At 43.4% G+C, this 14,094-nt stretch overlaps 1 protein-coding gene across 1 annotated transcript in view; it reads right to left on the bottom strand.

The window, feature by feature from the left end:
* The window catches only part of LOC137378261 (zinc finger protein 335-like), a 158,847-nt gene that overhangs the window by 103,880 nt on the left and 40,873 nt on the right, over nt 1–14,094 (bottom strand). The window contains exons 16-21 of the mRNA XM_068048502.1: nt 8,876–9,097; nt 6,806–7,079; nt 5,554–5,631; nt 4,881–5,132; nt 3,863–4,009; nt 2,323–2,475 (exon numbers count right to left, since the gene is read on the bottom strand). Coding sequence (XP_067904603.1) covers nt 2,323–2,475; nt 3,863–4,009; nt 4,881–5,132; nt 5,554–5,631; nt 6,806–7,079; nt 8,876–9,097 — 1,126 coding nt within the window. The remainder of the gene's footprint in view (nt 1–2,322; nt 2,476–3,862; nt 4,010–4,880; nt 5,133–5,553; nt 5,632–6,805; nt 7,080–8,875; nt 9,098–14,094) is intronic.

Raw genomic sequence — 14,094 nt, 5'->3', positions numbered from 1 at the left:
TTTTCCACCGGTCACAGCCTTTAACACAGCTCACCACACCATCATCCTCCAACACCTCTCCTTCACTGTCAAGCTGAGTGGGATTCTCCTCACCCAGTTCCATTCTTACCTATCCAGTCATTCCGAGAGAAGCTTCTCTTTCTGTCCCCACAATCTATTGTATTACCGATGATCTCTCTCCCATTCTATTTCTCATCTACATGCCGCCCTTCGACATCATCCAAAGACAGGCCAGGTTCCATAGGTTTGCTGACACCACCATGCTCTTACTTCACCATAACCTCTCTCAACTCCTCTGCCTGCCTATCTGACATCTAGTAACGGATAAGCCAAAAACCGATTGCTCACAACCTCAGCATCCTATTTGACCCCGAGCCGAGCTTCCAACCCATAGACCATCTACTTTCACTTCCCTATTAATCACTCATCTCTGCCCTGCCTCAGCCCACCTGCTGCTGAACCCATCATCCATGTTTCTAGACTCAACTAATTCCATGCTCTCCTGGCCAGCTCCCTTCTTCCAACCTCCATTAATTTGGATGCATCCAAAATTCTGTCCTTATCTTAATATCCTGTTCACACACCACCTCATTAAACCCCCCACACCCTGCCTTCTCATAGCTTCTCCAGCCCTACAACCCACTGAGAACCCTGCACTCTTCCAATTCTAGCCTTGTGCACCCCTAACTTAATTTACTCTACGTTTGGCAGCTGTGGCCTTAGCGGTCTCAGGCCCAAGCTCTGGAATCCCCTCCCTAAACCTCTCCAGCTCTCACTCCTCCAATAAAACACTCCTTAAAACCCACCACTTTGACGAAGATCAAGCTTTTTGTCACCCGTCCTAATGTCGTCTTTTGGGCTATGTCATTTTCTCTTTGATTACATTCCTGTGAAGCGCCTAGGTGTTTCATTTACATTAACAGTATTGTATAAATGCAAACTGTTGCTGGACAGGCTACATCATTCATGGAGTCAAGGACTGCGGTGGAGCAAAAGGAAATTTTATCAACATACATGTGGAAGTTGACCACATGCTTTCAGATAATTCGATAAATTGACAGCATGTCAGCAAATAGGAAGTGGCTAAGGATGGAACCTTCGGTCACGTTGAAGGTTATCAGACAAGCATGGGTAGAAATGCCATTGCAGAAGACATTCTCTCGATGTTGAGACAGTAAAAAAATAGAACCATAAAATGGTTATGATATAGAGTACAGGAGGTAGAAGAGGAAAGAGTAGTAGACCATATCTAAGACGGTGAAGAAGTTGAGAGGAATAATGCAACACGGTCACAGCCTCTCAGGCATCACTTACTGGCCTGGGTGGTCTCAGTGTTGTGGGTGGAAAAAAAAAATTCTGAAGTTAACAGAATCCAAAATGTTGGAAATGGAACAGAGTTCAAATTAAAATATGCATCAACTCTTTAAAAAAGATTCTTAAAAAGCAAATGACAATCTTGTTCCCTCATTTATCCAATTTCTGATCTTTTTTAAAAAACCACTACAGAATTAACCTGCTCTGTCTTAAAATATAAATACATTTCCTGCTATGGAATAGAGTCTGCAGACCAGAAAGGGCCCAAGTTCAATCCTCAGTCAGTGTTGAGAAACTGGTTCCCAGCTAGGACAAGGAAGAAAAATTCCAACAATCAAAAAAAAACACCAGCCAATGACCTCTGCCTCAAGTATGGCAGATGAGGGTTGGTTGTGATGCCTCCTACTGTCAAATGGCCTGTTAGAACTCACTGTCGAGGCTCACACCTGAAGATTGGATATTTAAAAAAAAGTTAAGGAAGTTTGCTGGCAACCTTGAAACTGTACCCCAGCTGGGGTCAGCACCTTCCAGAGTGGTGGGAAAAAAAAACTGGAAAGAAAATTTGGCATTACCTACATTCTTGAAGACTATACAAATATAACCCCTTGTTGCCTGTAGAGACAGGGGTAGAGACAGCAGACTAGAGATTAAATCCTAATCTCCAAAATAAATAGATAGGTGAGATATGAATGGCACCTCCCCCAGGTCTCCTTTCTTCCTTTGCTGCTCTGTTATGTATACCATAGGAAAAGACTTCATGTGTCAGAGAATGGGAGCAGTATTCTGAAATGATTGGAAGCAAATCCAAAGCTTCCTGATCCTGGAAAGCCACACCAGTGGCTGGACACTGCTGGAAACTCAAACATGAGGCCTGCCTCACCCTTCACTGTCCTTGCTGCCTTGTTTGAGAGCGCGTGCAGAGGAAAATGATGATCATTGTGTTAAGCACAGAGGAAGTTAAGCAATGCTCTGATTAGGAGCCAATTCAAGAAAGGCAGCATATTTTACCATCAATCCCAGATATTGCTTCTGTCCGCAAAACCTTGCGAGGTCTCCCAGGACGCCTCCGAGGCCTGTCACTGGTTGAAGTTGTGACATTGCGATTGTAGTTTGGTTGCCTTCCACGGGTCTCATCTTCTGCCGGGTTATAATCGCTATCAGCTAATGGAAGAGAGATTATTTCTAGAATGTAGAACTACCTAGGAGCAGCCAGCAATTTATCTGATTGAAGGTGTAAAGGAGTAAGTTATTTGTAAAACTGATAAAGTGACACTTTTGCTTGTCAAACAATGGGTCACACAAATGTACCATTTCTCTATACATTCAAAATAACTTTTCAGAACAGAAAATGCTGGAAATACTCAACAGGTCTGGCAGCATCTGTGGAGAGAGAAATAACATTATACATTTCAGGTCTGTGACCTTCCATCAGAACTGGGAAAAGTTAGAAAAGTTTGAAATTTTAACCTAGTTTCTCTCTCCAAAAAAAATGCTGCCTGACCTGCTGAGTAATTCCAGCACTTTCTGTTTCTACTTCAGATTTCCAACATCCACAGCATTTTGCTTCTGTACACTTTTCAGGACTTTGCTCTAGATAAATGTTAAGTGGCTAGGTTATAGTGCCCCAACAAAGTTTAAATCAGTCTCCAAAACTGGTCACAATCTAATCGCGGATGTGGAAACCAACCATAGCAGCTCATAAGTTCAAGATCAAAGCCTGTGTGTACCAGAACCACCTCTGTACTAATTTCACAGTGGCACCAACTCAGACACACCAGTATGATTTTCCAAGTCACTTCTTCCCACTATGGTACCATGTCACCTCTTAACTACATGCTGCATGTCAGTTGTTTCCAATTGGGAGTTCACAAGATGTAGGCCTCCTCTTAATTTCAAATAAAAACAAAGAACTCAGTGTAGAGCTCCTCTACTTATAACATCCAATATAACTGCAGCAATTCTACTCGTCCACTTATATTGATTGATATTATAATTCTCATTTACTGCTCTTGGTCTTAGCGTAACAGAGATTGATATAAAAGATTATTTACAAAGTCTATCAAGAACAGTTGGGAAGAAAGTAAGTATTATATTGAGGCTGAAGCATAAGCAAAGTGATCATTACCGTGCAAATAGACAGTGCTATGTCTGACCTGTAATCATTTGAATGCCGAAACAGTACCAAAAGAAAGCACACTTTATTTTCCAGATGATCTCAGCGAGCATGAAATTAGACCCAAACCCAACAGACTACTGTGGAACTAAAGGAATCCAAATGGAATTTCCATCTAGAGGGGCTAATGACATCAGTAACCCCCGAAACATAGCAATGGAATCACATTATATTCAACCCTGCAAGCAGGTTATCAACTTTTGTTTCAGTAGTGCCAGGATGCCAGCGGACTGAGCACATACTCAATGTCAATCGCTTTTTGCTGTGCCCTGGCAGCTTTATTTTAATTGTGTTGGCTCCAGCTCCTGTTCTTTTTCCTGAAGCAGGCACACTTAGTGAAAAGTCTGCTCCCGTAATTTTCTCAAGGTGTATTACCCTCTCTGTCGTCAATGGCTCCAGCATCCACAATGTCATCCTCCTCTTCCTCTTGTTCCTGCTCCTGGGCCTTATTTTCCTCTGGTCTCGGTGACACATTCTGCTTCCTTGGCCGTCCTCTCCCTCTCTTTTTAGATAGAAAACCACCTAGAAAATGGCATGGAAGTTCAGATAAAGGTTTACTTTAATTCCCAATGCACCAAGTTTCATTCAGCTTTAGGTGTACGAATGCTGTAAGCAGGTATTCCTGACAACAAAAACACGGGAAGTCACATATTTCAAAATACAGACCTTTTCATCAAATATCTGACAAATTGAATTTTTTCCTTTTATAATTGTGTGTAAAGGAATACAAGTAAAATTAAAGAATCCGAAACAAAAGAAATACACAAGTTTTGATTAAAAAATTATTTGTAGTTCTTTTACATTTTTGATTGACCTATTGCAACAATATCCTATGTCAAAAAGTGTTCATTTGCTGTAGAGTTACACACTAACTTTTAAATCAAGCACCATTATAAATATAAGTTATAGCAGTTCCTCTAGAAATGCTGGGATAGCCCCATCTTTCACTGGACATAGAACAGCATTGAATCCCAACTCTGGTAACTTATCATAACCTGGCAGGCACAGGGGGTAGCAAGTCCATGCAGGGCCACAGGTGAAGGGGAGGTGGGCCAACAAAGGCCTCAGAGGCAGTATTACAAATGTGGACCAGTAGATTGGAATCAGAATGGAGTCGGAGTACTGTTTGAAAGCCTGGATTGACACCCAAAAGCAGCAAGGATTTCCTCAGCAAATTGAGAGCTACCTGTTGATATACAGTGGCTTGTGCTCAGGCAACTGCTTTGCCCTGGTTTAATATCTAGCACAGGCTGCTCTGTCACTAAATAGTACTTTTACCTGGGAAGGAAACACGTTCAGAAAAATGCAGATTTAGAAGGAAAACTGTGTGGAAATAACAAAAGGTTAACAGGATGTAACATACGTGGGTAATGAGCATTGGACTGATACTTACCAATGTTGAGATGTCGATCCTTCATGTGATTGATCAGATTGTCCTTTGAGATGCTTTTATATGGGCACATCTTACACTTGAACTGCTGAACCACCACCACCTCCATCATGTCCTCCAGATTAGACAGGTCGTGCTGCTCAAGATGATCTGCACAGGTGGATGTCGGCCCTTCTGGCAACCCATCTCCGGACATGTTGGAAAGCCTAGAGCTGGACATCTGAGAGTTGGACATTTGAGAATCAATAGGACCACCTAAAGAAAATGCATTAGAGGGTCAAACTCAGGAGTAGCTTGGTAGTAAATATTGTACAAATAATCGCCTACAGCAAGTGATCTGATTACATGTTTTCCAACAGAGAATCCTACAAACCATCCACATATATAGGGAACAATGTTCTGTGAGGAACAATCCTAAGTGTCAAGATGATATTGTAAACCACGACAGAAAAGCTCGAGCTGTTTATAACAATTCAAATTTTCACTTGATGACTTGTAAGCCTGCAGCAATCTACACGCTAGTACACTTAATCGATTTTAAAAAGTTGTCATGTACACTGCACTGATTTAAGTTTAAATACTACCACACAGCAAAAAAAATATGGATTATGTTTGTGGGCAACTGTTGCACCTCTGTAGCTTCATTAAAGAACACCCAGCAGAGTTATATTCTCACCATCATCAGGGTATGGCAGTACAAGGTACTGAGTGACTTCAGCTCCTTCATCTCCTGCACTTGTTACAGCAATACAACCTAGGGAAAAACACAAATCATTACAACCAAGAACAGAACACAGCAGATGGCTTATTAATTGCAAATGTGAGAAATCGGATATAAAAACCAGAAGATGCTGAAAATACACATCTCAAAAGGAAAGATAAATTAGCACCTTGAGTATAATCTTTCAACTCTGATGAAAGATTTCATGCCTAAAACACTAAGCTGTCTTTCTAGGTTTTGAATGGAACACTATTACTTTGTTTTTTTATGAATGGGAATTATTTAACCAATATACAACTTATTTTCACCAGGCAGTCTCATTCAACAGTCTCATTTAACTACAGCAAGGCCCTGCCACCGATCAGCAATCAATTTACATGGAAATGTCTAATAAGTTCCATATTTCTGTAATAATCAATCACCGGGTATGGTCTTCACTACAAACATAGAGCCATAGAAAAGTTACGGAACAGAAAGAGGCCATTCAGCCCATCAAGAGTGCGCCAGCTGAAAAAAAACTACCCGCCCATTCTAATCCCACCTTCCAGCATCTGGTCCGTAGCCTTGAAGGTTACAGCACTTCAGGTGCAGGTCCAGGTACCTTTTAAATGAGTTGAGGGTTTCTGCCTGCACCACCGATCTGGGCAGCGAATTCCAGACACCCATCACCCCGAGTGAAAAAGCTTTTCCTCAAGTCCCCTCTAATCCTTCTACCAATCACCTTAAATCTGTGCCCCCTGGTAATTGACTTCTCCAGTAAGGGAAACCTGACCTTCCCGTCTACTCTATCTAGGCCCTTCATAATTTTATACACCTCAATTAAGTCACCGCTCAGCCTTCTCTATTGTAAGGAAAACAACCCTAGCCGATCCAGTCTTTCCTCATAGCTGCAATTTTCAAGCCCTGGCAACATTCTTGTAAATCTCCTCTGTACTCTCTCCAGAGCAATTATGTCCTTCCTGTAATGTGGTGACCAGAACTGTACGCAGTACTCCAGCTGTGGCCTTACCAGCATTTTATATCCCTGCTTCTGTATTCTATACCTCAGCCAAAGGAAAGCATTCCATATGCCTTCTTCACCACTTCATCTCCCTGTCCTGCCACCTTCAGGGACTGTGGACGTACACTCCAAGTTCTTTCACTTTCTCTACCCCTTTCAATCTCCTCCCCTTTATTGTGCATTTCTTTGCATTCCAAGGGCACTCACTTTGCATAATATCAGGTCCAATTGTAGACTCTATAATTTTATCAATAGCTGACCCAAGATCGGAGGATGTTGAAGCAGTCGAGTCTGACACGATCATGGTTCCATCCGGTGCCACACTGGAGTGGACCAGTACTTGGGCAGATTCAGACACCATGACCGACTGTGTAACTGTGGAGACGCTGGACACGATAGTGGACTGAGCAACCGAGGAGGAGTCTGGAAGGTGCGCGATGGTTATGACATCTGTGCTGGAACTTGTTTCAGGAACCACCTCCTGGAATATCGCATCAAAAGGAAACGCATTGGTTATGAAGGATTTCAACAGTTTATGAGTTCAATCAAAGATAGTTCAGAGAAGTAATTTTTCCATTAAAAATTTGATCACACAAATCTTTCCCCAGTTAACTACACCATTAAAACAAGGGAACAAGAATGCCCAGTTAACCCAATATATCTGCCCATGGTCACCTCAAACAGCTTTGCCCATGGAACAAAAACACCCAAACACAATTTGTATTTTAGAATTTGAAACAGATATTGATAACTTGCATCTACAAAAGGGCATCAACGTTGATGTGCAACTTGTAATTTCAATTAACAGTATAATTTAAAGTATTCAGATGGTTTGTCTGAAAACCAGTTTTGAATGAAAGGTAATCTCTTTCAGTTAAATACTGGGAAGACTGAAGCCATTACCTTCAACCCCTCTACAAAATCTATACGATTTCCATTGATTCTATTCCTCTCCCTCGCCACCGTCTTGAGCTGAACCAGTTTGCAATCTTGGCACTCTATTCGACCCCAGGCTGAGATTATCCTCTCCATCACTAAGACCACCTACATAACATTCTTCATATCTGCCCCTGTCTGAACCCCATCTGTTACCTAAACCTTTGTTCATTCCTTTGTCACTTCTAGACCTGGATTATTCCAATACACTCCTAGCTAGCTTCTAATCCTCCACATTCTGCTGCTGGTATCTTATCCTGCACAAGGTCCTGCTCATCTATCATCCATGTTTTTTTAGACCTACATTGGCTCCCAGGCCGTCAATGCTTCAAATTTAAAATGCTCATACTTTTGATTAAATCCATTTATTGCCTCACCCTTCCCCATCTCCACAATATTCTCCCACCCTGCAGCCCTCTGAATTCCTCCAACTCTGGCCTCTTGTGTACCACCCACTCCTTTTCTTTCAACACTGGTGGATGTGCCTTTAATGGTCTAGAACCCAAACTCTGCAATTCCCCCTTAAACCACTTTGCCTTTCCTCCTTGAAGGCCCCTCCAAAAATCCATCTCTTTGACCAAGCTTTCAGTCAGCTCTCCTAATATCTGCTACTTTGGCTTGTTGCCTTTTGTCTGATTACCTTCTGTGAAGTGCCTTTGAGCTTTTTACATTAAAGGCACTATATAAATGCAAGTTGTTTTGCAACTTAAAACAGGAAGCACCAAATGGAATAATAATCTATACAAAGTGACAAAACAACCACATGCCCCGATCTGTAAAGTGGGCAAAAATTACTTTACTAACAGGATCAGTCATTACATCGTTACAGGATTCACTGAAATTAGAGGTATTTTTATGCGGTCTACATTGTTTACCTTAGTAAAATGAATTAGCACTGGATATTACACAAATATCTTGCTTACTAAGTAAATTGCTTGGAACTGGAATTTTCATTTTAAGGAGCTACAAATTAAAATAGCCATTTCATAGATTACTGGGAAATAAGTCAATGTGATTGTGAATTGCCTATTTGGAGCCACTTTAGAGAACCATAAACCAGTTATTCTGAATGGAAGGTGATTAATTCAGCTCAACATTAAATGAATCACTGAGCTCCATCCTGAGAATTTACAGTTGACTTTGATAGATGCTCAATGCTCAGGAGTTTGGACAATTTAACACATTCTGCCAAGCACCAATGTGGGCTTATTTCAAATTAGTCTGAATGATAGTAATATGAAAAAGGTGCAAATACATTTTTAATTTCTATCATATTTCTGGACTGTGACTTTTGCCGTCAACATGTTGCCTCAGTAATCAGGTTTATTTATAGCATTATACCATAGATTCCTCCGAGCTCTGGCCCACACCGGAGTCAACGCCCGAGCCGTTGTCTGCTTCAGATGCCATGCCGAGGGTGGTTACTGTATCGCTGCTGTCTGCAGATACCACCTCAGACGTCTCCACTGCCATGCCGCTCTCAGAGGGTTCTTCCTGCCCCGGGGGAGCAGCATCACTACTGCTCTGCACTGCGTTCTCCTCCAGCTCCATTGTGTCACCTGACTGTTACAAGAAAGACTGCAATATAACAGCAATGGTGATGAGAGGGTCAGACAAGGCTATTTATTAGGAAATGTTACTGCTGGTAATGTCCACAGAATTTAGCTGTTTTGTTATAACTAAAGTGACACCAGAAGAAAAAAAAATTCCTTTAGGGTCAACTCCTTAGCTGCTGGCAGGTCTGGGGAAATTTCCAGTGTCCCTTGGATTGATTGGTTTTGCAGGTTTTCAACTCAGTGACACTGAAAAATCATTACACCAACAAAACAAATTACATACAGAATCAGAATCACAGAATTATTACAGCACAGAAGGAAGCCACTCAGCCCATCGTCAGGAGTAAGTTGAATTCCTGAAATATTAAACTTAAACTAGTAAAATAAGAACTTTTAAACAGAAGCATAAATACTCCCATTCTGAATACCCAGTTATCCATCTCTCCCTTCTCTATTTCTTAGTCCTATTTGGTTTTTACATCCTACCAAATCTATCTTTTTGGAGCATAACTTTAAAATCTTTTCCTGGAAACACAGTAGAAACAAACTAAACACACTAAAAACCCTAAAATAAAATAACCAAATAAAAAAGAAAAAATAACTAAACATAAAAAAGGGGGGGGCCCCATCATGCTCTGAAATTATTGAATTCAATGTTCAATCCAGCAGGCTGCAACGTGCCTAAATCGGTAAATGAGATGCTGTTCCTCGAGCTTGCATTTACGTTCGCTGGAACACTGCAGCAATCCCAGGACAGAGATGTGAGCGGCGGAGGAGGGTGTTGAAATGGCCAGCAACCAGAAGTTCGGGGTCATGCTTACAGATTGAGCGGAGGTGTTCCGCAAAGCGGTCACCCAATCTGTGTTTGGTCTCCCCAATGTAGAGGGGACCACATTGTGAGCAGCAAATACAATATACTAAATTGAAAGTACAAGTAAATCGCTGCTTCACCTGAAAGGAGTGTTTGGGGCCTTGGATAGTGAGGAAAGAGAGGAGGTAAATGGGCAGGCATTACACCTCCTGTGACTGCAGGGGAAGGTGCCGCGGGAAGGGGCAGAGGTGGTGGGGGTAATGGAGGAGTGGACAAGGGTGTCGCGGAGGGAATGATCCCTTCGGAATACCGACAGGGGAAGGGAGGGGAAGATGCGTTTGGTCGTGGCATCACGCTGGATGTGGCGGAGGATGATCCTTTGGATCTGGAGGCTGGTGGGTGGAAAGTGAGGACAAAGGGAACCCTGTTGCAGTTCTGGGATGGCGGGGAAGTGGTGAGAGTAGAGGTGTGGAAAATGGGCCGGGCACAGTTGACGGCCCTGTCAACCAGTGGGGGGGAATCCTCAGCTGAGGAAAAAGAATGACATATCAGAAGCGCTGTCATGGAAGGTAGCATCATCAGAGGGATGCGTCGGAGACAAAGAAACTGGGAGAATGAAATGGTGTCCTTACAGGAGGCAGGGTGTGAAGAAGAGTAGTCGAGGTAGCTGTGGGAGTCAGTGGGCTTATAATGAATATTAGTATACAGTCTATCCCCAGAGATGGAGACAGAGAAGTCGAGGAAGGGAAGGGAAGTGATGGACCATGTGAAGGTGAGAGAAGGGTGGAAATTAGAAGCAAAGTTGCTAAAGGTTTCTAGTTCCGGGCAGGAGCAGGAAACGGCACTGATACAGTCATCAATGTACTGGAAAAAGAGTTGGGGGAATGGGGCCTGAGTAGGACTGGAACAAGAAATGTTTGACATATCCCACAAAAAGACAGTCATAACTAGGACCCATGTAGGTACCCATAGCAACACCTTTTACTTGAAGAAAGTGAGTGGAGTTGAAGGAGAAGTTGTTCAATGTGAGAACAAGTTCAGCCAGGTGGAGGAGGGGAGTGGTGGATAGGCACTGGTTAGGCCTCTGTTCAAGGATGAAGCGGAGAGCCCTCAAATCGTCCTGGTGGGTGATGGAGGTGTAGAGAGATTGGACGTCCATAGTGAAGAGGAGGCAGTTGGGGCCAGGAAACTGGAAATTGTCAAAATGACGGAGGGCATCAGAAGAGTCACAGATGTAGGTGGGAAGAGACTGGACCAGGGGAGAAATAGGAAACAATAAGTTCAGTGGGGCAGGAACATTCCAAAGGGATCGTTCCCTCTGCGACACCCTCGCCCACTCCTCCATTACCCCCATCACCTCGTCCCCTTCCCAAAGCACCTTCCCCTGCAATCACAGGAGGTATAATACCTGCCAATTTACCTCCTCTCTCCTCACTATCCAAGGCCCCAAACACTTCTTTCAGGTGAAGCAACGATTTACTTGCATTTCACTAAATCCGTAAGCATGACCCTGAACTTCCAGTTGCTGGCCATTTCAACACCACCCCCCTCTCATCTCTGTCCTGGGATTGCTGCAGTGTTCTAACGAACATCAACGCAAGCTCGAGGAACAGCATCTCATGTACCGATTAGGCACACTGTAGCCTGCCGGACTGAACACTGAATTCAATAATTTCAAAGCATGATGGGGCCCCCCCCCATTAAGTTTATTTATTTTTTTCTTTTTTATTTGGTTATTTTATTTTAGGTTTTTAGCGTGTTTAGTTTGCTTCTACTGTGCCTACCCACTGTTTGTTTTTTTTTTTAAAAGTTAAAATTTTTTTTTTAATGTTTGTGCTTGGACTGCTTTGTGCTTTACAGTCTATTCACACCCTCTCTGTACTAACGCTTTGTCTTTCAGCACATCATTAACGTACCATTTGCCTTTGTTCCATGACCTTCTGGTCAGTTATTCTCTGTGACCTTGTCCTATCAACACCTCTTTTGTTATCTCTTGCTCCACCCACACTTTACTTGCTTAAAATCTTGTACATTTCTAATATTTGTCAGTTCCAAAGAAGGGTCACTGACCTGAAACATTAACTCTGCTTCTCTCTCCACAGATGTTGCCAGACCTGCTGAGTATTTCCAGCATTTCTTGTTTTTATTTTGGGTTATTTGAAAGACTGCACCTCCGATAGTGCAGTACTCCCTTGTTACTGCACTGGGAGTGAAAGCCTAGGTTCTGCGCTCAAGGCTCTGGAGTGGAACTTGACTCAACACCTTCTGATTTAGATGAACGCTCCTACTGAGCTACAGCTGACACATCCTTTTAATGTGCATATAGTCACATCACAGATACAAATAGATCAATCTTTGATACATTAAGAATTTTTTTTAAAAAGCCAGAGTGCTGAGAATCAAATAAAGGCAGAACATTCTGGAAATGTAGCACATCGCAGAACAGCAAATATATATTTCAATGAAAATTTTTTTTTTTTTTTTTTTAATTCATTCATGGGATGTGGGCGACACTGGCCAGGCCAGCATTTATTGCCCATCCCCAATAGCTCTCGAGAAGGTTGTGGTGAGCTGCCTTCTTGAACCGCTGAAGTCCATTTGGGGTAGGTAGTGCTGTTCGGAAGGGAGTTCCAGGATTTTGACCCAGTGACAGTGAAGGAACAGCGATATAGTTCCAAGTGAGGATGGTGTGTCACTTGGAGGGGAACTTGCAGGTGGTGGTGTTCCCATGTATTTGCTGCCCTTGTCCTTCTAGTTGGTAGAGGTCGCGGGTTTGGAAGGTGCTGTCTAAGGAGCCTTGATGCATTGCTGCAGTGCATCTTGTAGATGGTACACACTGCTGCCACTGTGCGTCGGTGGTGGAGGGAGTGAATGTTTGTAGACGGGGTGCCAATCAAGTGGGCTGTTTTGTCCTGGATGGTGTCGAACTTCTTGAGTGTTGCTGGAGCTGCACCCATCCAGGCAAGTGGACAGTATTCCATCACACTCCTGACTTGCGCCTTGTAGATGGTGGACAGGCTTTGGGGAGTCAGGAGGTGAGTTACTCGCCTCAGGATTCCTAGCCTCTGACCTGCTCTTGTAGCCACGGTATTTATATGGCTACTCCAGTTCAGTTTCTGGTCAATGGTAACCCCCAGGATGTTGACGGTGGGGGATTCAGCGATGGTAATGCTGTTGAATGTCAAGGGGACATGGTTAGATTCTCTCTTGTTGGAGAAGGTCATTGCCTGGACTTGTGTGGCGCGAATGTTACTTGCCACTCATCAGCCCAAGCCTGGATATTGTCCAGGTCTTGCTGCATTTCTACACGGACTGCTTCAGTATCTGAGGAGTCACGAATGGTGAACATTGTGCAATCATCAGCGAACATCCCCACTTCTGACCTTATGATTGAAGGAAGGTCATTGATGAAGCAGCTGAAAATGGTTGGGCCTAGGACACTAACCTGAGAAACTCCTGCAGTGATGTCCTGGAGCTCAGATGATTGACCTCCAACAACCACAACCATCTTCCTTTGCGCTAGGTATGACTCCAGCCAGCTGAGGGTTTTCCCCCTGATTCCCATTGACCTCAGTTTTGCTCTGGCTCCTTGATGCCATACTCGGTCAAATGCTGCCTTGATGTCAAGGGCAGTCACTCTCACCTCACCAGTTCAGCTCTTTTGTCCATGTTTGAACCAAGGCTGTAATGAGGTCAGGAGCTGAGTGGCCCTGGCAGAACCCGAACTGAGCAGGTTATTGCTAAGCAAGTGCCGCTTGATGGCACCGCTGATGACATTTTCCATCACTTTCCTGATGATTGAGAGTAGGCTGATGGGGCGGTAATTGGCCAGGTTGGACTTGTCCTGCTTTCTGTGTACAGGACATATCTGGGCAATTTTCCACATTGCAGGGTAGATGCCAGCATTGTAGCTGTACTGGAACAGCTTAGCTAGGGGCGTGGCAAGTTCTGGAGCACAGGTCTTCAGTACTATTGCTGGAATATTGTCAGGGCCCATAGCCTTTGCAGTATCCAGTGCCTTCAGTCGTTTCTTGATATCACGCAGAGTGAATCGAATTGGCTGAAGTCTGGCATCTGTGATGCTGGGGACTTCAGGAGGAGGCAGAGATGGATCAACAACTCGGCACTTCTGGCTGAAGATTGTTGCAAATGCTTCAGTCTTATCTTTCGCACTGATGTGCTGGGCTCCCCCA

Source organism: Heterodontus francisci, chromosome 16 (genome assembly GCF_036365525.1).
Source record: "Heterodontus francisci isolate sHetFra1 chromosome 16, sHetFra1.hap1, whole genome shotgun sequence".
Lineage (NCBI taxonomy): Eukaryota > Metazoa > Chordata > Chondrichthyes > Heterodontiformes > Heterodontidae > Heterodontus > Heterodontus francisci.
The sequence above is the reverse complement of the archived record's forward strand: the minus strand, read 5'-3'. Positions and strand labels throughout refer to the sequence as shown.